Below are 27120 nucleotides of genomic sequence, written 5' to 3' on the forward strand. Positions count from 1 at the left end.
CAGCACCCCTGCGTGACCGGCTGAAGAAAGAACTGGACAGAATGACCACACTAGGAGTCATCAGGAAAGTCGAAGAGCCAACAGACTGGGTTAACTCCATGGTATGTGTAAAGAAAAAGAACAATGATCTAAGAGTATGCATGGATCCAAAGGACTTAAATGCAAACATAAAACGTGAACACTACCAGATTCCCAAGCGAGAAGAAATCACCAGTGAAATGTCAGGTGCCAGATACTTTACAAAGCTCGATGCCTCACAAGGATTTTGGCAACTAAAACTGGATGAAGAGAGCACCAAATACTGTACCTTCAACACACCATTTGGCAGGTATTGTTTCCTCAGAATGCCTTTCGGGATAATATCTGCATCTGAAATCTTTCATAGAGCGATGGAACACATAATTGAAGGTCTGGAAGGAGTTCGGGTCTATGTTGATGACATCATCATCTGGGGCTCCACATTGAAAGAACACAACGAGAGACTGACTAAAGTGCTACAGAGCATACGCCAGAATGGACTGAAGCTCAACAAAGCCAAGTGTCAGTTTGGCATCCAGGAAGTCACTTTCCTAGGAGATAATCTATCTGGTAAAGGAATAGAGCCAGATATGGAAAAAGTAAACGCCATACTCAAAATGCCCCGACCCACTGACAAAAAAGGAGTGCTACGCATCATGGGGATGATAAACTTCATTGGAAAGTTCATTCCTAACTTGTCAGCCAAGACAACCTGTCTGCGAGACCTGCTACATAAAACAAATGAGTTCGCATGGACAGAAAGACATGAACAAGAGTGGATGAATCTCAAAACAGTGCTGACAACCACACCTGTACTCACCTTCTTTGACCCAACAAAGAAAATCAAAGTTTCAACGGATGCATCAAAGGATGGCCTAGGCGCGGTCTTGCTACAAGCAGAGGATGAAGATTGGAAGCCTGTTGCCTATGCCTCCAGGTCTATGACTGATACTGAGTGTCGTTATGCCCAGATTGAAAAGGAATGTCTAGGCTTGGTAGTTGGACTAGAAAAGTTCCATGGCTACATATATGGACTTCCCACCTTCACAGTTGAGATAGACCACAGCCCACTGGTTGCCATCATTAAAAAAAATCTGAATGAGATGTCTCCAAGGATTCAACGACTCATGATGAAGCTGCAAAGATATGACTTTGAACTGATCTACACACCAGGCAAATACATAGTGTTAGCAGATGCACTATCCCGAGCACCCACAATGAGTCAAGTGAGCTCTACTGAAGAAGACGTGGATGTTCATGTGAGTATGGTCACTGCTGTGCTGCCCGTGTCAGACACAAAATCAAAGCAAATAGCAGAAGAAACAGTAAAAGATACAGTGTTACAAACAGTAATAGAGAACATTCATCATGGTTGGCCAAAAGGTTCCTTTCCAAAATACTTTCACATAAGGTCAGAATTGAGTGTCGCAAGTGGACTATTACTAAAACAGAACAGAATAGTCATTCCACAGGCTCTACGTCAAGACATGCTCAAAAGGATTCATGAGGGACACATCGGAATTGAAAAATGCAAAAGGAGAGCAAGAGACACTGTTTATTGGCCTGGCATAAATAAGGACATTGAAAACATGATAGGCAAATGTGAGACATGTCAGAAACACCAAAACAAACAAACAAAGGAACCAATGATAACAGCACCATGGCAAAAGGTTGGTATGGACCTCTTTCATTTGAATGGTAAAGAATATCTAATAGTGATTGACTACTATTCTAACTATCCTGAGATGGCGCTGCTCTCAAGCACCACAGCAAGCAGTGTCATAATGCATGTGAAATCCATCTTCGCCAGACATGGAATTCCCAAGATTGCCGTTAGCGACAATGGTCGTGCTTCAACTGTAAGGAGTGGCAACAGTTTGCAGTACATTATGACTTTCAGCACATCACATCCAGTCCTTTGTATGCTCAGTCAAATGGTAAGGCAGAGAAAGGTGTTCAAGTTCTCAAGCAGCTACTGAAGAAAGCAAGTCTGATCCTTATCTCGCCCTGCTGAGCTACCGAGCCTCACCTTTAGACTCTGGTTCTTCACCTGCTGAACTACTAATGGGTCGCAAGTTGCGCACCACGCTACCCTGCTGTGCAAAAGAACAGCAAAGTAAGGAACTGAGACAGAGACTTCAACTGTTAAAGCTGAGACAGAAATCATACTATGACAAGTCATCCAAAACCCTAAAACCATTGACAAGGGATGATGTTGTCAGGATTGAGGATCCAGATGCATGGAACAGGAAAGCTACAGTTCTTGAGGAAGTACGACCAAGGTCATACACTGTTAGAACTGAGGAAGGACAGATTCTCAGGAGGAACCGCCGTTCCCTCCTAAAAACACAAGAAACTATCCAACAGCAAATCGATGACAATACCGCAACTGAATCTTGTCATTCACCACCAGAACAATCTCATGAAAACACATCAGACTTACCTGTGTTGGGAAGATCCACACGTGAAGTAAAAAAGCCTGATAGACTTAATCTTTGAGTATAAAGTAAAGCTTTGAAAATGTGTTGACTGTTGTGAAAATGTTTATGTTTATAGAGCACTAACAAAAGTGTTACTGATATCTTCTTTATCGTGTTTCTTGAAAGTTGATTGATATTGATTTTGTTTAACCTCAAAGAAAGGGGGATGTAATGATCAATAACATGTCATTCTAGAGTGGTACACTAGATGGAGCCGTAGAGCTGTATATTTAGTTGTATGTGTTTAAGACTACACTACCCACGATGCACTAGGCTACCCACAAGGCAGTAGTCAAGATGGCTGCCTGCACACAGATGTACACATGCTGAATCTCTACAGATGCTGTACCTAGAGAACGTGTGAATAAATGACTAGCTAGAAGCTAGCTGTTCATAATAAGAATGTCTAGTTATTAATGAACATAACAGTGGGTAGCAGCAGGATGGAGTCGTGATCTGATTTGCCAAAGGGAGGGCGGGGAAGGGCCTTGTATGCATCCCAGAATGGAGTGTAAATGTGATCTAGTGTGTTCTTGGCTCGCGTTGGGCAGGTGATATGCTGATGGTATTTAGGCAGTACTTTCTTCAGATTGGCTTTGTTGAAATCACCAGCCACGATGAATGCAGCCTCTGGATGGGAAGTAATGGTACACTAAATAACACTGTACACTAACGGTGGGAGAGACACACTGTACACTAACGGGGGGAGAGACACACCAGACACTAACGGGGGAGAGACACGCCAGACACTAACGGGGGGAGTAGAGACACACTGTACACTAACGGGGGGAGTAGAGACACACTGTACACTAACGGGGGGAGCAGGGACACACTGTACACTAATGGGGGGAGAGAGACACACTGTATGCTAACAGGGGGAGAGACACACTGTACACTAACGGGGGGAGAGACACTACACTAACAGAGGGAGAGACACACTGTACACTAACGGGGAGAGACACACTGTACACTAATGGGGGGAGAGGCACACTGTACACTAACGGGGGAGAGACACACTGTACACTAATGGGGGGAGAGACACACTGTACACTAACAGGGGGAGGGACACACTGTACACTAACGGGGAGAGACACACTGTACACTAACGGGGGGAGAGACACACTGTACACTAACGGGGGGAGACACACTGGACACTAACAGGGGGAGAGACACACTGTACACTAACGGAGGGAGAGACACACTATACACTAACGGGGGAGAGACACACTGTACACTAACAGGGGGAGGGACACACTGTACACTAACGGGGAGAGACACACTGTACACTAACGGAGGGAGAGACACACTATACACTAACGGGGGAGAGACACACTGTACACTAACGGGGAGAGACACACTGTACACTAATGGGGGGAGAGACACACTGTACACTAACGGGGAGGGACACACTGTACACTAACGGGGGGAGAGACACACTGTACACTAACGGGGAGAGACACACTGTACACTAACGGGGGGAGAGACACACTGTACACTAACGGGGGAGAGACACACTGTACACTAATGGGGGGAGAGACACACTGTACACTAACGGGGGAGAGACACGCCAGACACTAACGGGGAATAGAGACACACTGTACACTAACGGGGGGAGAGAGACACACTGTATGCTAACAGGGGGAGAGACACACTGTACACTAACGGGGGGAGAGACACTACACTAACGGAGGGAGAGACACACTGTACACTAACGGGGGAGAGACACACTGTACACTAATGGGGGGAGAGACACACTGTACACTAACAGGGGGAGAGACACACTGTACACTAACGGGGAGAGACACACTGTACACTAACGGGGGGAGAGGCACACTGTACACTAACGGGGGAGAGACACACTGTACACTAACGGGGAGAGACACACTGTACACTAACGGGGAGAGACACACTGTACACTAATGGGGGGAGAGACACACTGTACACTAACGGGGGGAGAGACACACTGTACACTAACGGGGAGAGACACACTGTACACAAACGGGGGGAGAGACACACTGTACACTAACGGGGGAGAGACACACTGTACACTAACGGGGGAGAGACACACTGTACACTAATGGGGGGAGAGACACACTGGACACTAACAGGGGGAGGGACACACTGTACACTAACGGGGGGAGAGACACACTGTACACTAACGGGGGAGAGACACACTGTACACTAACGGGGGGAGAGACACACAGTACACTAACGGGGGGAGAGGCACACTCTACACTAACGGGGGAGAGACACACTGTACACTAACGGGGAGAGACACACTGTACACTAACGGGGAGAGACACACTGTACACTAACGGGGGAGAGACACACTGTACACTAACGGGGGGAGAGGCACACTGTACACTAACGGGGGAGAGACACACTGTACACTAACGGGGAGAGACACACTGTACACTAACGGGGGGAGAGACACACTGTACACTAACGGGGGGAGAGAGACACTGTACACTAATGGGGGGAGAGAGACACTGTACACTAACGGGGGGAGAGAGACACTGTACACTAATGGGGGGAGAGACACACTGTACACTAACAGGGGGAGAGACACACTGTACACTAACGGGGGGAGAGACACACTGTACACTAACGGGGAGAGACACACTGTACACTAACGGGGGGAGAGACACACTGTACACTAACGGGGAGAGACACACTGTACACTAACGGGGGAGAGACACACTGTACACTAACGGGGGAGAGACACACTGTACACTAACGGGGGGAGAGACACACTGGACACTAACAGGGGGAGGGACACACTGTACACTAACGGGGGGAGAGACACACTGTACACTAACGGGGGGGAGAGACACACTGTACACTAACGGGGGGAGAGACACACTGTACACTAACGGGGGGAGAGACACACTGTACACTAATGGGGGAAGAGAGACACACTGTACACTAACGGGGGGAGGGACACACTGTACACTAACGGGGGGAGAGACACACTGTACACTAACGGGGGGAGAGACACACTGTACACTAACGGGGGAGAGACACGCCAGACACTAACGGGGAATAGAGACACACTGTACACTAACGGGGGGAGAGAGACACACTGTATGCTAACAGGGGGAGAGACACACTGTACACTAACGGGGGGAGAGACACTACACTAACGGAGGGAGAGACACACTGTACACGAACGGGGAGAGACACACTGTACACTAATGGGGGGAGAGGCACACTGTACACTAACGGGGGAGAGACACACTGTACACTAATGGGGGGAGAGACACACTGTACACTAACGGTGGGGGGAGAGACACACTGTACACTAACGGGGGAGGGACACACTGTACACTAACGGGGGGAGAGACACACTGTACACTAACGGGGGGAGAGACACACTGTACACTAACGGGGGAGAGACACGCCAGACACTAACGGGGAATAGAGACACACTGTACACTAATGGGGGGAGAGACACACTGTACACTAACAGGGGGAGAGACACACTGTACACTAACGGGGGGAGAGACACACTGTACACTAATGGGGGGAGAGAGACACACTGTACACTAACGGGGGGAGGGACACACTGTACACTAACGGGGGGAGAGACACACTGTACACTAATGGGGGGAGAGAGACACACTGTACACTAACGGGGGGAGGGACACACTGTACACTAACGGGGGGAGAGACACACTGTACACTAACGGGGGGAGAGACACACTGTACACTAACGGGGGAGAGACACGCCAGACACTAACGGGGAATAGAGACACACTGTACACTAACGGGGGGAGAGAGACACACTGTATGCTAACAGGGGGAGAGACACACTGTACACTAACGGGGGGAGAGACACTACACTAACGGAGGGAGAGACACACTGTACACGAACGGGGAGAGACACACTGTACACTAATGGGGGGAGAGACACACTGTACACTAACGGGGGAGAGACACACTGTACACTAATGGGGGGAGAGACACACTGTACACTAACGGTGGGGGGAGAGACACACTGTACACTAACGGGGGAGGGACACACTGTACACTAACGGGGGGAGAGACACACTGTACACTAACGGGGGGAGAGACACACTGTACACTAACGGGGGAGAGACACGCCAGACACTAACGGGGAATAGAGACACACTGTACACTAATGGGGGGAGAGACACACTGTACACTAACGGTGGGGGGAGAGACACACTGTACACTAACAGGGGGAGGGACACACTGTACACTAACGGGGGGAGAGGCACACTGTACACTAACGGGGAGAGACACACTGTACACTAACGGGGAGAGACACACTGTACACTAATGGGGGGAGAGACACACTGTACACTAACGGAGGGAGAGACACACTGTACACTAACGGGGAGAGACACACTGTACACTAATGGGGGGAGAGACACACTGTACACTAACGGAGGGAGAGACACACTGTACACTAACGGGGAGAGACACACTGTACACTAATGGGGGGAGAGACACACTGTACACTAATGGGGGGAGAGGCACACTGTACACTAACGGGGGAGAGACACGCTGTACACTAATGGGGGGAGAGACACACTGTACACTAATGGGGGGAGAGACACACTGTACACTAACGGGGGGAGAGACACACTGTACACTAACGGAGGGAGAGACACACTGTACACTAATGGGGGGAGAGACACACTGTACACTAATGGGGGGAGAGGCACACTGTACACTAACGGGGGAGAGACACACTGTACACTAACAGGGGGAGGGACACACTGTACACTAACGGGGGGAGAGACACACTGTACACTAACGGGGGGAGAGACACACTGTACACTAACGGGGGAGAGACACACTGTACACTAACAGGGGGAGGGACACACTGTGCACTAATGGGGGGAGAGACACACTGTACACTAACGGGGGGAGAGACACACTGTACACTAACGGGGGGAGAGACACACTGTACACTAACGGGGGGAGAGACACATTGGACACTAATGGGAGTAGAGACACACTGGACACTAATGGCTCTGCATGTTATTCCCCAGAGGTTGCTAAAGGCGAGGACCTGTCGGTGCCGATGTACTGTGATCGGAGGGATACGCCTCTCCCCGATGTTCGTTATTTGAGGAATCTGAGTGCGGAGCAGGCGGCCCTGAAGGAAAAGGAGAAGAGTTCATGGAAGAACCTGACCAATGAAGAAAAGATTGCATGTAAGAGAATCTGAGACTTGTGGGTACCAAAGGTTTTCCTCCCGTTGAGCGGATGTTGGTGCTGGGGAATGGAACGCTCTCCAAACTGGTAGCCAGTGTTTGTATCGAGTGCTTCCAGCTTGGGTGCAGCTCCAGTTAGATGCCGAGTGAAACTCCCTCTACTCAGCTTTACTGTGTGTTAGCTCCTGAGCTGAGATTGGTGTCTCTCACTTGATTATTGTCACTTTACCCTCCTAGTACCAGCTGTGCTGTGGTCTGTATGACGAGACTGGTGATTTCATGGGAATTAATGTTCAATTCTGGGGCCTGTGTTGTTAGTGCCCACTGGGGACTAGATTCGAACTCCCTGAGCTCATTCTTCATCAGGACCCTTACGGGCAGCAGATAAAGGAGACTCGTGTCCCATTAGTTTGGGCTGGATTCAAACACAAATCCCAAGGCCATTGTCTAATTTACTGCGCTGCCCAGTCAAGGGAACTACGTGAGGTCAGGGTTCAATGCCTGTTAGGCCTGTCTGTGATGTCACTGATGAGGGATATCATGGACCTGCGTGAGGGAAAACAGAGAAACCGTTTACACCAAACATCACAAGTTTCTTCCAGTAGCCCTGCTCCCATCCCAGCCGCATTATATCTCAGTGACATCACGGGCAGTGACCCCTGACCTCAGCCGGGACTGGCAGTGACATCACGGACAGGCTTAACTGGCAGTGAGTCCTGACCTCAATTGGATCTTTGCAACTCAGAAAATTGATGTTTCTAAAAAATGATTTCAAACTCAATGTCTCACCAAGTCTCAGTAATAAGATGAGGAGGGAGGGGGGTAGGTTGAATAATATTTATTGCCTCCTTGATGGGTACGGTAGCATAGTGGTTATGTTACTGGACCAGTAAGCCAGAGGCTTGGACTAATGATCTGGTGGAACATGGTTCAAATCCCACCATGGCAAATGGGAATTTAAATTCAGTTAATTAAATTTTTTTTTAAAAATCTAGAATAGAAAGCTAGCATCAGTAATGGTGACCATGAAACTACCGGATTGTCGTAAAAACCCATCTGGTTCATAATGGCCTTTGGGGAAAGAAATCTGCTGTCCTTACCTGGTCTGGCCTATATGTGACTCCAGACTCTTACCTGCCCTCTGCAATGGCCTAGCTAGTTTCTTAGTTGTATAAGGCGGCTCACCACCACCTTCTCAAGGGCAATTAGGGATGGGCAATAAATACTGGCTTTGCCAGCAACGTCCACATCCCATTTACGAATAAAAAAAATTTATGTGCAATTGAGTCTGAGAACCTATTGATCTGCAAATCCCCATTAGCCTGTCCTGTGTGGTTCAAGTTTGTTGTGTATGTACCTTTAAGAGAATAACTGGTCTCAGACTGCAGTACTGGCAGTGACCACCCCTGTATAAAAGGCGCTAGAGAGCCTCTGTTTAGTTTCGTTATTGACTTCCACCAGTAAAGATCTGTTTGTTTTCACTCCTGCTGGTCCGTGTCTCAATCATTCACGGACTTAACACTGGCGACGAGTAAGAAACGTACTTACCTGCAACTCGGCAGCAGCTCCGACGACGTTGTTGAAGGTCGGAGCCAGAAGAAAGAAAAAAAAATAGAGTCCATTGAAACTCGAGAAACGGGCGTCGACCGTCAATCATCGGGTTAAAAACTTGCAGGAGCGACTTTCCAGAGCTAGGCTGGGTTCCTCGGTCCATGGTTTCCCAGCTAATCGGGCTGGTGGCAGGTAGTGCTCTGATCCTTCCTGGGCTGCGGCGGGCTGAAGCTCGATCGGGTGGCTTTTCAACGGGGCCGGGCAGCGAGTCGGGAAGCAAAGAGAGAGAGAGAGGGTGGATCACACAGGGCGCGGCCAGTGCTTCGAAGCCGGGCAGCGTTCGGACCTAAGAAGAGGGAGGGAAGTGTCCCAGAGGGTCCGCTCCACGACGGGAAAATAATAAAAGAAAAAGAATCAATATTTAACGCGCAGGAAACCGTGGAAAGCAGCGCTAACAACAGCGGGGAAGAAGACAAAGCGCGGGAGCTGCCATTTTGTTAAATCGGGAAGAAGGCAAAGCGCGGGAGGCGCCATTTTAGATTTGCAAGCTGCCGAAGACTGGCTGTATCACTGCTTTTGATAATACATTAGAGGACTGGACCATGTATGTGGAAAGAGTCGAGGTATATTTCGAGGCAAACGAAATAGCGGAGGGGAAAAAGGCATCGATATTGCTAAACTTAATGGGCGCTAGAACGTACGGCCTATTGCGGGATCTGATTACTCCAGCCAAACCGAAGGCGAAGAGTTTTAATGAAATTGTTGCTGTCCTACAGGAACACTTAAACCCTGCACCGCTGTTGATAGCAGAAAGATTTAAATTCCACAGGAGAACTCAGCACAAAGATGAGAGCAATGCTGAGTATCTTACGGAACGACGCAAGCTATCAAAGCACTGCCAGTTCGGAGCAGGACTGGCAGATACCCTACGGGACAAATTTGTCTGTGGACTCCTGAGTGAAGGAACACAGAAGAAGTTACTCTCAGAAAAAGAGCTGACGCTGGATAAGGCTTTCAGCGTGGCAGTATCATATGAAGCAGCAGCCAGGGGAGCTGCAGAAATTCAACAAAAACCACAGGAATATGGCACCCACGAAATGACACGGGGATTTGCAAAATGTTATCGCTGCGGCAGAACAAACCATGACCAGAAGGGCTGCTGGTCCAAAGACAAAATATGCAGACAATGCGGGAAGATTGGACACATTGCACGAGTTTGTAGGTCTGGGAAGAAGACCAGCGACAACAAAAAGGCTACTAAGGAACCGTACAAGAAACTACAAAAGATGACGGACAGTAGTTCCGAAGACCAGATGAGCGATAGTGAATCCGGAAACAGGAGACTAAGCTGTCTCAAACTTCACAATGTAATCGCAAAAGAGGATCACCGAACCATTTCGGTCACTCTCACGATAGCAGGGTCCCAAGTTAAAATGGAATTGGATACAGGATCAGTGCTAACTGTCATGAATCGACGAGACTACGAGTGGCTATTTTCACACATACCCTTGAGAGAGACACCCATCGTCTTGACAACATATACGGGGCAAAAAGTATACCCCAGAGGAAAAATAAGGGTGCCTGTCGAATACAATGGCAAGAAAATACGGAAATTGTATCTCTACATACTGCCAAATGGTGGACCACCGTTATTGGGACGGGAATGGATCAGGAAGATAAACTTAGATTGGCATTCAATTCATGCAATGACGGTGGACGGTAAAAAAGATGAAGACGTCACTCCTGGACGATTGTCAACAATCTTAGCTAACGCCAAAGAGGTATTTCAACAAGAACTGGGCACGCTTAAAGGCGTAACCGCCTCGATAAAAATAGAAGAGAATGCAGTTCCCAAGTTTTTCAAAGCGAGACCGGTACCATATGCAATTCGCCCAGCCGTCGAGGCAGAGCTGGAGAATCTGGAGAAGGCGGGCGTGTTGTCTAAGGTCGACTGGAGCGAGTGGGCGACACCCATCGTTCCTGTCATGAAGAAAACGTTAAGCAATAAGTCCGGAGAGCCAAGGAAGATTTGCATCTGTGGGGATTTCAAGGTGACGGTGAACCCTGTCCTTCGCACAGTACAATATCCTCTTCCAAGGATAGAAGACATCTTCGCCTCGCTGTCTGGAGGGAAGCGTTTTACAAAAATTGACCTAGCACAAGCATATTTGCAGATGGAGGTTGAAGAGTCCTCTAGGAAGTATCTCACGATAAACACTCACAAAGGTCTTTACCAGTATCATCGATTGGTATTCGGAGTAGCATCGGCTCCGGCGATATGGCAAAGAGCGATGGAACAAGTCCTGCAAGGGATTCCGGGGACTCAGTGTTACTTGGACGACATCCTTGTAACAGGTGAAGATGACAGTGAACACCTTAACAACCTAGAACAGGTGCTCACTAGACTACGGGAACATGGGCTGCGAGCCAACCGCCCCAAGTGCGAATTTTTTAAGAAACAGATATCGTATTGTGGCCACGTGATTAATGAAGAGGGGTTACATAAGTCCCCTGACAAAATTGAAGCGGTTGTTAAGGCCCCAGCGCCTGAAAATGTGTCGCAGCTGAGGCCATTCCTCGGGTTGGTGAATTACTATCATAAGTTTTTGCCGAATTTGTCGACAATTCTGCACCCACTGAACGCCCTGCTATGAACGGGGGTAGCATGGAAATGGAGCGATGATTGTAAGCGTGCTTTTCAGAAGAGTAAGGACTTAATCACTTCAAAGGAAGTATTGGCTCACTACAACCCAGCACTGCCAATCAGGCTGGCGTGTGATGCGTCTCCCTACGGCATTGGGGCGGTACTGTCACATAAATTCCTTGATGGTTTGGAGAGGCCGATAGCTTTTGCGTCACGCTCGTTAATTTCTGCCGAGCGTAACTACGCCCAGATTGACAGAGAGGCCCTCAGCCTAGTGTGGGGGGTGAAGAAATTCAATCACTACCTGCACGGTCAAAAATTTACTCTACTAACCGATCATCAACCTCTTGTCTCCATTTTCAACCCTCAAGGACGTACCGATAATGACAGCACAACGGCTGCAGAGATGGTCCCTTTTCCTAGGGGCACACCAATATGACATCGAGTACAAAGGAACTAAACAGCATGGAAATGCTGATGGATTGTCACATCTACCGTTGCCGACGGTGGAAGAAGAAGACCTTGCAGTGGATCCAATGCAGTTATTCCACTCGACCATAGTCGAATGCCTCCCGGTGACGAATGCAAACATAGAAAAGGAAACACGGAATGACCCGACACTATCACAGGTCTATGATTTAACAGTGAAGGGATGGCCAGCACATGGTGAACCACTGCTGCCTGCATTCTCGCCGAGAAGAGAACAGCTGTCAGTGTGCAGAGGAACCTTGATGTGTGGATCCAGAGTAGTAATTCCACCTAAGTTGACGGATAGAGTGCTCAATGAGCTTCATGAGGGTCATCTGGGGGGGGTAAAAATGAAGAGCTTAGCCAGAGCGTTTGTGTGGTGGCCGAGAATCGATAGAGAAATCGAAGAGATGACCAAGAGCTGTGCAGGATGCCAGAAGGTCCAAAACGCCCCACCACAAGCTCCTCTGCATCCATGGGAGTGGCCCTCATCTCCATGGCAAAGGGTGCACATTGATTTTGCTGGTCCCTTCATGGACTCGATGTTTTTAATTGCGGTGGATGCACATTCAAAGTGGCCAGAGGTAATAAAAATGTCCTCAACCACCACGGAAAAAACTATCACAGTTTTACAAACCATATTCACCAGGAATGGGCTGCCTGAACAGATTTGCTCTGACAATGGACCACAGTTTGTGTCTGAAGAGTTCCAGAGGTTCTTAAAGAACAATGGTGTTAAGCATTACACATCTGCCCCATATCATCCAGCCACTAATGGATTGGCCGAGAGGTTTGTCCAAACATTCAAGAAGGCTATCAAGGCAATGTGTAATGAAGATATACCCCTACAACACAAGGTGGACAACTTCTTGTTTGCCTACCGGAATGCGACACATGCGGTTACCAACCAAACTCCAGCCATGATGTTCTTCAATCGAAGACTACGATGCCGCTTGGATTTGGTTAAGCCAAACGTCCGAAGAGATGTGGCGAACAGGCAGTTTCAGAATATGAATGAAAGGCTGACCAGGAGTTTTAAGATAGGTCAACCAGTTTTGGCCCGGGACTACCGCACTGAGAAATGGCAGCCAGGAACGATTTGTACACGACAAGGACCTCTCATGCATACCGTGGACGTTGGGGAGAGCATTGTAAGACGCCATGCTGACCAGATTCTAGAGTCACTGGAAAACGTCAACTCCACACCACGATCTGATACACCTGGTAATGAAATCGACGTTCCAATTGCAGCTACCGCAAAACCGGTAATATTGGAAGCAGATGAACCAAACAACGACATTGATTCCGACTCAACATTGCCAGAAGAACCTGATACTCCAAAGAGGCGTTATCCAGACAGAATCAGGAAGCCTCCTCAAAGACTGAACTTATAATTGCTTAAACTTAACCAATGTATCTAGCAACAGTAATTGTGATTGTAATTCGTTATCATTAGTTGTTAAATGAATGTTATGTACTGTTTATCTAAAAGGGGAGGAATTGTTGTGTATGTATCTTTTAAGAGAATAACTGGTCTCAGACTGCAGTACCGGCAGTGACCACCCCTGTATAAAAGGTGCTAGAGAGCCTCTGTTTAGTTTCGTTATTGACTTCCACCAGTAAAGATCTGTTTGTTTTCACTCCTGCTGGTCCGTGTCTCAATCATTCACGGACTTAACAAAGTTAGACAGCAGTTAAGCCTAATGGAGCCCTATGGAGGAACTATGTTCACTGTGGGTGAGTTGCATAAGTGTGAGGGAGGCATGTAATGAGCCGTCCCATTGACCCTGTGTTCGTATTTTACTCTAGTGTATCGAGTCACTTTCCACCAGAGCTACATGGAGATGCGCAAAGCGAACAACGAGTGGAAGACGGTGTTGGGTGGAATGTTCATCTTCATCGGATTCACCGGCCTGATTGTGTGGTGGCAGACGCTCTACGGTGAGCCCCTCCCCACTCTTCTTTCATCATTAAACTTACTTTACACCAATTACAAATTGCAGAGGGGGAGATTAGTCGCGAGACTGTAAACATTTTGTACCCCGTGTGTTGTTGACTGGGCCTGGTTTGTAGTGCGATAGGTCCAGGCACTCATTAAGCCCTGCACACCACTGACTGCTGCAAACTGGAGGCCACAAACTGCCCAGTGGGAGTTAGGGCCCCGGCGAGTCTTGGGTTTGGACGCTCCTTTGTTTCTGTTGGTGCTGCCTCCTCGTTTGGGGATTGTAGGGGCAGCACCCAGTTTCACAGTGGCTGATGTGTCACTTCATCCAAGGCGTGGTTCTGTGGCGGCTCCTTGGAGAGATAGGCCCTCCAAAACTCAGCAGCCACTTCACTGTAAACCCTGTGAGTGGAGTACACACATGGACATTGTGTTCATAGCTTGTCTTCCCTCAGTTCAAACACAAAAATTCTTTCCTCAACAGAAAGGATCCAGTTGTTAATATTTGCCTTTCGATCCAGTGCAGCTAAACTGCATAAAGGTGTCAGGCTTGGCTCAGTGGTAGCACCTTCGCCTCTGAGTCAGAAGGTCATAGGTTCAAGTCCCATTATTGGAGGTGCCGTCTTTCGGAAGAGACATTAAACTAAGGCCCCGTCTGCACACTCAGGTGGATGTAAAAGATCCTATGACACTATTTGAAGAGGAGCAGGGAAGTTCTCCACAGTGTCCTGGACACTATTTGTCCCTCAACCAACATCACTAAAGCAGATGATCTAGTCATGATGTCATTGCTGTTTGTCGGATCTTGCCATGTGCAAATTGACTGACAGGTTTCCTACTTTGCAACAGGGACTACATTTCATGTAAAGCATTTTGAGACATCCTGAGGTTGAGAGCCAGAGAATCACCTGCAATGGCTTCTCTTCCCCCTCCTGCACCTTTGCCTCTGGTGTCCCCCCAGGATCTCTCCTTTGCCCCCCTCCTATTTCTCATCTATATGCTGCCTCTCGGCAACATCATCTGAAAATATGTCAGGTTCCACATCTTAACTGACGACAGAGCATGACCTCAACCCCTCCACTGTCTCTCAATTGTCAGGCTGCTTGTCCCACATCGAGTACTGGATGAGCAGAAATTTCCTCCAATAAATATTGGGCAGACTGAAGCCCTTGACTTCAGTCCCCGCCACAAACTCCATCCCCCTCCCTGGCCACTGTCTGAGGCTGAACCAGATCTTCACCACGTTGCCGTTGTATTTGACCCAGATATCAGCTTCTGACCACCTATCTGTTCCTTCACTGAGACCACCTACTTCAACCTCCATAATGTCATCCGCCCCTGCCTCAGCTCAAATGCTGCTGAAACCCTCATCTATGCCTTTATTACCTCTAGACTCAACTATTCCAACGCTCTCCTGGCCAGCCACCTATCTTCCACCCAACTTAATGTTACGTATTCTACAGTGCAATTACACTATTTACAGTGATGGGTTGTACAGTGTAGCTATGCCTATGTCTTGCTCTCAACAAGTCACCTACTAGAGGGACACCACCACCTCCACCTGCTTAAACTCCTCACCCAATCATCCCCTCTCACCTCAAACAGTTGCAAGGAGCTCCTCGATATTGAGACCATCCGTGCAGCTGCCTCATCGCGCCCCCCCCACCAATTCTAGCACTGAACCCTCAGCATTTTGCAGTTTCTCTTCCATCTAGCCCCCACCGTCCAAGCATTTCTTCCATGAAGCCTACTCTTGCTCCCCTCCTCACTCAGTTTCACTTACTCTCACCCATGCTACCAGTCATCAATGTTCCCCTTTCCTCAGTAATTGTCCCTCTTCAAAAAAAAACACCCGTGACAAATCTAACTATGCCCCTTTTCTTCCTTTCTAAAGTCCTAAAACATGTTACCTTCCATCTCTCCCAAAACAACTTGGTCTGACCCCTCCAAACTACCTTCCACCCTTCTCCGCACCAAAACAGCCCTAACTTCTGTGACTGTGATGTTATCTCTCCTGCTTTTGACGCAAACCTTTGCTAATGGCTCTTCATCTAGCGCCCTGGGGCTGCTGTTGCATGGTTCCATTCCTTGCTTTCCCACGGCAGTACATTACCAGCAATGGCTTCTCTTCCCTGCTCAGCACCATCACAAAGTCTCCTCTTTTGTTATCGACCTGCTCTCCCCAGGTGACATATCCATAGGCACGGGGTTCAGTTTCCATACATAGTAATGATACCCAGGTCTCAACTACCTCCGTGCTGTCAGACTGCTTGCCCAACAGTGTGACAACACTGAAAGCAAAGCCTTTGGTAGCTTCCACGGCCCAGCTACTCATTCAGATGTAAGCAGACCCGTTTGACCCACACATCCTAGCCATCACCGTTTATACAACATTGCCCGTTTCCGCCCCTCCATTGTTGAAAATCATGCCTTTGTCACCGACATTAGACTACTCCCATCCTCCACAAGCTCCAGCTTTGCCCTACATTTGTTCCAGTCTCCCACTGTTAAATCTAACACCCTCCTCCTAGCCTGCAAATCCCTCCATGGCCTCACCCCATTCTATCTCTGCAATCTCCTCCCACATACACATTCCAGCTTTCAGTACATTCCACCCCATCCCACCCATTGATGGCAGCTTCTCTCAAACTAGAGCCCTACTCTGAAACTCCCTCCTTTCACCACCCCTCCTTTAAAAAGCTCATCACATTCAACTTTTCAAACAAGCTTTCAGTCACCTCTCCTAATCACCCTTCCTGGTTTAGCAGTTCTGTCCCTTTCCTCTATTGGTGAAAGGTTTTTTTTGTTGCTATTACTGGACAGCCACTCAGGCCCCAGCTTTAGGCTGACAATAAAACCAAAGAGCGATTCCCACTGTGTATAAACCCATAGACTAAAAGTGTTATGTTTCTACATTCCTTCAGTGTATCCTTCCCCGCCACACACCTTCGAGGAGGAGTGGCAGAAAATGCAGGCCAAGAGAATGCTGGACATGCGCATGAACCCCATCGAGGGGTTTGCCTCCAAGTGGGATTACGAGAAGAACGAGTGGAAGAAGTGAAGTCCCTGTTTAGCTGAGTGTTTTCATTTTAATCCGGAGCTGGAGTGTTCCAACAGAATCTCACCCAGCAACTATTTTAAAATGGCCTAACACCTCAACTCTAAACCTCCTAGTGTCCCGCTGAATTGTAAAATGACCATACAATGCACCTTCAGCAGCAGTTTGAAGTGTTGAAATATGTCACATGATTGTAAAAAATGCAATTTATAATAAAGGTTGCTCTTATAATAAAGTTCTGTACTCGCTGGTATGTTTGAGAAATGTCACCTGCACAGCTCACAGCAGGAAACAAGTGGGACAGAGTGTTAAAACACAGGAACTGCAGTCCCTTCTCAGTTAGGAAGCATCCATTAACTGGCACTTCTGTACCAGTGTGTGCGTCTATATATATATATAGACACACACATGCGCACACTTATTCAGTGGTGGAAGGTAGACTCCCTTCTATGAGGTGTGATTATTGGAATACATCTCCCTGTACCCAGGCCCACAAAAAGAAACACCTATGTAAATTTGAACAGCTCAGCATTTACACTATATAGCACTGTCTATCTACCATGTAGAACCCAAATGTGGACAGGAGATCAAGCCAAGGGCATGCCTCAGCACCAGCTCCACTGCTGGTCAAACAAGGTGCCACCCACTGTTACATAGTGAACAAACCAGCAAGGCCTAGGCTCAACCCCAACTCGACTGAATTAGCTGATCTCAGGTAATTGGCAAAAGAATCAGAGGCATCATGAGCAGCGAGTTATGATCTGGAAGTAACTTTCAAAAAGGAATTCGATATATACTTGAAGGGGATAAATGAGGAAAGAGCAGAGGAACAGGACTAACTGGATAGCTAATTTAAGGAGCTGACACAGACAGGATGGGTCGAATGGCCTCACTCTGTGCTGTATCATTCTATGATTCCATGAAGTGGGGCACGAATAGGGGTGCTGCAATTGGCTTCAGTGCCTCTGGGCAAGAGTAAAGCAGCCAGGAACCCTGCTCCTGATGTGAATCCAGTGGCACCTGCTGCAGTCTGCATACATGTGGACAGCAGCAGGCTTGTGTGTGATGCCCTCTACACTCAAATTGTCTACCAACATACTGCATCAGGGAAGAATAGCAATAAACAGCAGAAGGCAGTGTTTTAATGTTTAATTTAAAAACAAATCATTTTAATTTAAATTTTAAGACATTCTGTGTAAAATAGGCTCGCTTCTAACGTGGTGTGAGCAGCAATCGAAGGAGGAATGATTAGTGAATATAGTGACCAGTAGTCACACTTCAGCATCCACACGTTGCAGCTGAAAACCTTTTAAAAATAAATTTGACGCATTAAAGAAATGTGGGGACCCGCACTCATTCACAAATGATCACTTCACGCCATCTTGACAAAATGGCCAAAACCCTGAGGAGCAGCGAGAGCTTCAACCTGCAGTCCGCTCCAGGACAGCTGACTCAAATTCTTCTGTATTATCCATTCTTGAGAATCACCAAGAGGGCCCCCAAGGACATAGGCTGCCCATCGAGACCGGCTCTAAATGGCACTGGCGTGGTGCCAACACAGAGTGCCCGCCCCATCCAAACACATCATAACACCAGCTGGTTAAAAAGAATTTTAAATATGGTGTAAATAAAATATCAAAGTCAGCCTTCAGTAGCAAGAAACCTCTCCTCTCCCATCCATTGCTTGTGTTATCCTGGTAGCTCTGTGCAGAGGGTGTGTGTCTTTTTGTTGAGGATGTTGCCCACCATTTCCTTTGGTTTCTAGCCCGCTCAGGCCACAGGCATCCAGAGAACAAGCAGCTTTTTCCCAGGCCGCTCTTGAATTCCAGTGACTAGGTTTCCTTCCTGTACAGCCTGGCTCCCGATCTGCTCAGTCACATCCAACAGGATGCGTATCAAAATTAACACCATAGTGCCGTGAGAGATCAGACCTGTATCCCGCACTCTTGGCGATCCAGTACAGTCACCTAACAGAGATCTTCATTGTATAAGTTGCTGGTCAGCACCTCCACTCCAGGTTTAATATTCCTGAATAAAAAGTTAGCTTCACTAACTGATGTAGTTGATTTGTTTGTAGATAATCTCCACTTCCATCACAGCACCACCCTGAATGCTTCATACTTGTAAACTGAACACACATACACAATACATAATGTACAAATAGCTGAGAAATCAGTCCCAACACTAGGAATAAGCTGAGATCTATTAGTGCAGCTTTCACAGTCATGCCAGTCGGATAAGATATTCTTCCAAATCAGCGGTTGTTGACCAAGGCTTGCCTCTTAGTGTAGTCTCGCAGCCGTTACCTTCTCCGGGCCAGGAATGCAGCAATGGCCAGCGTCGCACCCACAGCAGTTAGTGCCATAATCCAATTCACGACCGACTCGTGCAACTGACGGCTACGAGCAGCAGCGTTATTTCCATACAACACCACAAAGGCATCCTGGGAAAAGAAAGCAACAGCACGAGTTAGCCACCAGCACACAATGCATTTGATACCAGTCCCAGCTCAACACTTCCATTACCCACTGCTTCAAACCTTATATATAGACGCCATGATCAACTTCCCCAATAATCGTGGCAAAATCCCTGTCTAAACCACACAGATGGGAAGGCTGTGAACAGCTGTGGAACTGCAGCCCAGAGTCAGCATCTTTAGCCACAAGAGGCTAAAGAGGAGAAAACTGGCAACATTCTCATGGAGAATCTCTGCTCAAATTGCTTTAACAGCCACTGCATGGAATGAACCATGGGGCTGCAAAGTCTACCAAGCCCGAATCATTTTCACACATTAAAATTGAACTCAACAAACTGCAGCAAGAGCGCGAGTAAATGACTATAAGACACTGCGAACCCAGCTATGTAGTGTGTGACACTGCTACTGAAGCTACAGTCCGCAGCGCTGCCTGTTGTGGTTTGCGCCATCTCCCAGCACTTGTAACGTGTTCATACCAGAAGGGCAGACTGAGGCTCTCAATGAACCAGAACCTGCAGCTTTGTATGTGCATTACCCTTCAACTAGGGCATACTGCACCTGGGATCATGTGGGTTGCACACCAAGCTCACTTGTTCATTATACCGCACTGTCATGCTAAAGCATACTTATTTACAACTGAGATGGTGCACAGAAAGATACTAATAGTAGAATACTTAAAAAGAATGAATCCACAAATGTATATGCTAGAACATATTTCTTATGCAGTTTGTTATGGGATAGGGCTTTTGGATAAAACAGGCTTTTGTAGATCTCCAACACAAGGCTATAGGTGCGAAATGATTCATGGCGCACGCAGTAACAAGTGTTAATTCTAGAAACTGAAATGAAAACTAGAGAAAACCTGCAGGTCTCAGTTTCTAGGTCTCCATGCACAGGCTCAATCACCCAAGATCAAAAACACTGTATAAAAGACTACTGGATGTCATAATAATTAGCAATGTGTTAGAAAATCACCTGGATACAAAGGCCTAAACAATGTACATCTTGAACTTCTAAAACCAAACCCAATTACCAGATCAACCTAGTCTGTTTTCCCAAAGTCCACCTGAGTCCATTTGAAGTGTTGCAAGGTCAGTCAGCTTCCATCTTAAATCAGTTTGGTTCAGTGGTAGCATTCTCTCCTGAGTCAGAAGATTGTGGGTTCAAACCCCATTTGAACACAATCTAGGCTGACTGTGCAGTACTGAGGGAGTGCTGCATTATCAGAGGTGCAGTCTTTCAGATGAGACATTAAACTGAGGCCCTGTCTGCCTGTTCAGAAGGACAAGATCCCATGGCACTGTTCAAAGAACAGAGTTCTCAGTGTCCTGGCCAACATTTATTGCTCAACCAACTCACCAAAACAGATTATCAGGTCATTTATCTCATTGCTCTACAAAGATTAGCAAAAGTAAACATGGGTCCCTTACAGGCCGAGACAGGAGAAATTATAACAGAGAATAAGAAAATGGCAGAGAAATTAAACAAATACTGTGTGTCTGTCTTCATGGAAGACGACGCAAAAAACCTCCCGGAAATAATGGCGAACCAAGGGTCTAGCGAGAATGAGGAACTGAAAGAAATTAGTATTAGTAAAAAAAAAAGTAGTGGAGAAATTAATGGGACTGAAAGCTGATAAATCCCCTGGACCTGATGGCCTACATCCTACGGTTTTGAAAGAGGTGGCTATACAGATAGTGGATGCATTGGTTGTCATCTTCCAAAATTCCATAGATTCTAGAACGGCTCCCGCAGATTGGAAAGTAGCAAATGTAACCCCACTATTTAAGAAAGGAGGGAGAAAGAAAACGGGGAACTACAGACCTGTTAGCCTGACATCAGAAGTAGGGAAAATGCTAAAATCTATTATGAAGGACGTGGTAACAGGGCACTTAGAAAATAATTATAGGATTGAGCAGAGTCAACACGGATTTATGAATGGGAAATCACATTTGACGAATCAGTTAAGAGTTTTTTCAGGTTGTAACTAGCAGAATAGATAATGAGGAACCAGTGGATGTGGTGTATTTTGATTTTCTGTAGGCATTCGATAAGGTGCCACACAAGAGGTTATTAAACAAAATTAGGGCTCATGGGATTAGGGTAATATACCAGCATGGATTGAGGATTGGTTAACGGACAGAAAACAAGTAGGAATAAACGAGTCATTTTCGGGTTGGCAGGCTATAACTAGTGGGGTACCGCAAGGATCAGTGCTTGGACCTCAGCTATTCACAATCTAGATCAATGATTTGGATGAGGGAACCAAATGTAATATGTCCAAGTTTGCTGATGATACAAAGCTGGGTGGGAACGTATGTTGTGAGGAGGATGCAAGGAGGCTTCAAGGGGATATGGACAGGCTAAGTGAGTGGGCAAGAATATGGAAAATTGAATATAATGTGGAGAAATGTGAAGTTATCCACTTTGGTAGGAAAAATAGAAAAGCAGAGTATTATTTAAATGGAGAGAGATTGGGAAATGTTGTTCAGAGGGACCTGGGTGTCCTTGTACACGAATCACTGAAAGTTAACATGCAGGTACAGCAAGCAATTAGGAAAACAAATGGTATGTTGGCCTTTATTACAAGAGGATTTGAGTATAAGAGTAAAGTAATCTTACTGCAATTATATAGGGCCCTGGTGAGATCACACCTAGAGTATTGTGTACAGTTTTGGTCTCCTTACCGAAGAAAGGATATACTTGCCATTGAGAGAGTGCAATGAAGGTTCACCAGACTGATTCCTGGGATGGGGGATTGTCCTACGAGGAGAGATTGAGTAGACTAGGCCTATATTCTCCAGAGTTTAGAAGAAAGGGGTGATCTCATTGAAACATACAAAATTCTTACCAGGGCTCGACAGGGTAGATGCTGTGAGGATGTTTCACCTGGCTGGGGAGTCTAGAACCAGGGGTCAGTGTCTCAGGATAAGGGGTCGGCCATTCAGAACTGAGATGTGGAGAAATTTCTTCACAGAGGGTTGTGAATCTTTGGAATTCTCTACCCCAGAGGGCTGTGGAGGCTCAGTCGTTGAGTATATTCAAGACAGAGATCGATAGATTTTTGAATATTAAGGGAATCAAGGGATATGGGGATAGTGCAGTTGAGGTAGAAGATCAGCCATGATCTTATTGAATGGCGGAGCAGGCTCGAGGGGCCAAATGGCCTACTCCTGCTCCTATTTCTTATGTTCTTATAGGACCATTATGTGCGCAAATAGGCTGCTGCTTTTGCCTTTAAAATAGCCACTATACTGGAGTAGTAATTAATTGGCTCCAAAGACAAGGGGCTTGTCTATAAATGAAAGTGCTTTAGATATTTTAAAAACTTTATGATCCCAGATAGAGATTTCCCTAATTTGATGCATCGAACTGCACTACCAACACAAATTACAAACACCGAGCTGTACTATCGACAGACCAAACACTGCACCGCCCAACCAACGCAGACTAAGCACCGCCCAACCAACGCAGACTAAACACCGCCCAACCAACGCAGACTAAACACCGCCCAACCAACGCAGACTAAACACCGCCCAACCAGCAGACTAAACACCACCCAACCAACGCAGACTAAACACCTCCCAACCAGCGCAGACTAAACACCGCACTACCAGCGCAGACGAAACACCGCACTACCAGCGCAGACTAAACACCGCACTACCAGCGCAGACGAAACACCGCACTACCAGCGCAGACTAAACACCGCACTACCAGCGCAGACTAAACACCGCACTACCAGCGCAGACTAAACACCGCACTACCAGCGCAGACTAAACACCGCACTACCAGCGCAGACGAAACACCGCACTACCAGCGCAGACTAAACACCGCACTACCAGCGCAGACTAAACACCGCACTACCAGCGCAGACGAAATACCGCACTACCAGCGCAGACTAAACACCGCACTACCAGCGCAGACTAAACACCGCACTACCAGCACAGACTAAACACCGCATCGAACCGCACTGCCAACACCGCACTGCACTACTTGCACAGACTAAACACCGCACTGCACAACCTACAGACTAAACACTACACTACCACACAGTAAACACAGCACTGCACGAACAGACTAAACACTGCACTACCAACACAGACTAAACACCGCATCGCACTGCAATACCAACACAAATTACAAACACCGCACTGTACTCCCGACAGACTAATCACCGCACTGCCATACTGATGCACTACAAACACTGCATTACCAACACAGACTAAACATCGCACCGCACTACCAACACAGACTAAACACTGCACTGCCAACACAGACTAAACACCGCACGAACAGACTAAACACTGCATCGAGCTGCACTGCCAACACCGCACTGCACAACCAACACAGACTAAACACTACACTGCACTACCAACACAGTAAACACAGCACTGCACAACCAACACAGTAAACACAGCACTGCACAACCAACACAGTAAACACAGCACTGCACAACCAACGCAGTAAACACAGCACTGCACAACCAACACAGTAAACACAGCACTGCACTACCAACACAGTAAACACAGCACTGCACAACCAACAGACTAAACACAGCACTGCACTACCAACACAAATTACAAACATCACACTGTACTCCCGACAGACTATTCACTGCACTGCTATACTGATGCACTACAAACACCGCACTACCAACACAGACTAAACACCGCACTGCACTACCAACACAGACTAAACACCACACTGCACTACCAACAGACTAAACACCGCACTGCACTACCAACACAGACTAAACACCGCACTGCACTACCAACACAGACTAAACACCGCACTGCACTACCAACACAGACTAAACACCGCACTGCACTACCAACACAGACTAAACACCACACTGCACTACCAACAGACTAAACACCGCACTGCACTACCAACACAGACTAAACACCGCACTGCACGACCAACACAGACTAAACACCGCACTGCACGACCAACACAGACTAAACACCGCACTGCACTACCAACACAGACTAAACACCGCACTGCACTACCAACACAGGCTAAACTTAGACATAGATTTTTGGACTCTAGAGGAATCAAGGGATATGGAGAACGGGCAGGAAAGTGGAATTGAGATCGATGATCAGCCATGATCTTACTGAATGGCGGAGCAGGCTCGAGGGGCCGTATGGCCCACTCCTGCTCCTTTTTCTTATGTTATTAACCACCGCACTCCAATACTAACACAAACTACAAATACTACCTTTCGATGCAAAGTGTGGGGTCACTCAGTCTTGTGAATAGCCTCGATCGAACAGATAATGGTGGGAAGGAACTGAGAACACTGATTACTCTGCTCTTAAAGCAAAATCAGAGATATTGTGGCAATACTTCAGAGCAAGAGATGGTCAACTTTGAGTAAGTGAGCTGGTGAGTAACCTAAACCCTTTTTCCCATCTGTGATAGCAACATCTTATTTGTATGCGGAGGTTAAATAAATAAGGAATGACGTTTTTAGTGAATTTCTCCCTCCCATTGGTGCCATGCAATGGAATATTTTGTTACTCAGGGCACCCCTTACTGTACAAACATGGTGCTTCCACACCAGCTTTCCTTGCCGGCTATTCAAATCCCATCAGGTCAGTGTCAAATTTGGGGCAGATACGGTGTGCACATGCCCACTAGGAACTGGACAGACTGACCAAACTCATTTCACAGGGGGACCCTTAAAGCCAGCAAAAGGGGCTCTCATCCCATCAATACACAATGGGTTTAACCCCACAGGCCTGCAGTGAAAAGATAGCACCTCACCCGCTGTGCCACACACTCCAAAAAATGGATAATTTAATATTGTAGTCTTTATTGGCAGAAAATCCTTATTCTGAGTATTAAAGGCTGCAATCTGAAATGATAAGTGCCCGAAAACACCCATGGTGGTCTGTAAATTGGAGAACATGACAGCTCTAGCATCCCTTCAGTTTCACTGGAGGGCAACAGCTTAATAAATTCTAACTAATAGCAGGGCTGGCTGGGGAGCTCGTGACTCATCCCGAAATGTGTGATGCACTTGCAGCTTTCAATAAGTCTAGCCTCAGCATCCCTGGGCTACAGAGAGAAGACAAATCAGCCAGAGTTCCAGCTCCATCGTCATCCAGTGACGCCGGGCTGGAATGTGCTTCTGGGCGAGCGACAAGGTCGGCTGCGATGCCCACTGTCTTGGTCTTGAAGGGCACCTGGCATTCAAGGATCCATGTCTAGCAAGTCATTGCCTTCAGGAGAGGGGGCAGGGAATAGGGGCGAGGAAAAACATCGGATGTTACATTCCAGGCTGCAGAACTGACTAGTGCAACATGGCAGTCACATTGCCAACTAACCAGGACCATCAGGATACAGAGACCCCAGTGCTTTCTGTTGGAAAAACAGAATTATACACAGTTGCAGGACAGTGGTGCTCAGAGACCCACCTTTGTCCATTACTGTCCCTGTAACATTTCAGGCCTTTTACTTATATGGCTTGGAAGTGATTTGTTTTTAATTCATGTTATGATTTTACTATAAAGATTAGCTCTGGCTTACCAAGGGTCAACTCCCAGAAATACAAGCCATTTAGATTGATTAGGATGGTTCCTGGGTTATTTATGCATGTTACCATAGCTTCTCAACAATGGTCAATCAGCAAATGGTCATAGCATTTTGGACAGCAAGCAAAGAAGTGGCTCCTACAATTGTTCAACCACTGTCTGGCAACACACAATCCACCTAATATCTGGCAGAAGGCACATGTAATAGCACTATTAAAGCCTGGAAAAGATTCCTCAGATCCTAAGAGTTTTTGGCCAATTTCACGGCTTTGCCACACCTATAAGCTGTTTGAACGCCTGATACTCAATAGGATAGCACCAACTGTAGATGAGAAGATCATTCCAGAGCAAGCAGGTTTCCGCCGCGGCAAATCAACAACAAGCCAACTGCTCAACCTCACACAACACATCGAAGATGGTTTTGAGCAAGGGATGGTAACAGGTGCTGTTTTTGTAGACCTGTCAGCAGCATATGATAGTGAACCATAGACATCTCCTCTGCAAGATTCTAGAGATGACAAAAGATATTCACTTAACAGAGCTGTTAGAAATCATGCTTCAGAATCGGCGGTTCTATGTTGAACTAGGTGGGAAGCGCAGCAGGTGGCGTATTCAGAAGAATGGTCTTCCTCAGGGAAGCGTGCTTGCACCGCTGCTGTACAACATCTACACGAATGACCAAGCTACAGACGGTGTCACACGCCGTTTTATATATGCTGATGACTTGTGTCACTGCCCAAAGCACTGATTTTAACACC

General features: G+C 47.2%; 2 protein-coding genes across 3 annotated transcripts in view; one reads left to right on the forward strand and one right to left on the reverse strand.

Annotated features, from left to right (window-relative positions):
- The window catches only part of LOC147108486 (cytochrome c oxidase subunit 4 isoform 2, mitochondrial-like), a 103677-nt gene extending 86095 nt beyond the window's left edge, over positions 1-17582 (forward strand). For both annotated transcript variants that reach the window (XM_086005137.1, XM_086005138.1), the window contains 3 exons: positions 7520-7684; positions 14157-14288; positions 17214-17582. In XM_086005137.1, coding sequence (XP_085861263.1) covers positions 7520-7684; positions 14157-14288; positions 17214-17350 — 434 coding nt within the window. In that variant the 3' untranslated portion in view covers positions 17351-17582. The remainder of the gene's footprint in view (positions 1-7519; positions 7685-14156; positions 14289-17213) is intronic.
- LOC147108485 (dysbindin) overlaps positions 1-27120 on the reverse strand; it is a 327345-nt gene that overhangs the window by 106470 nt on the left and 193755 nt on the right. The gene's annotated exons all lie outside the window — the stretch shown is intronic.

This window comes from Somniosus microcephalus, chromosome 13 (genome assembly GCF_052327205.1).
Source record: "Somniosus microcephalus isolate GS21.2 chromosome 13, FLI_Smic_1.0, whole genome shotgun sequence".
Taxonomy (NCBI): Eukaryota; Metazoa; Chordata; class Chondrichthyes; order Squaliformes; family Somniosidae; genus Somniosus; species Somniosus microcephalus.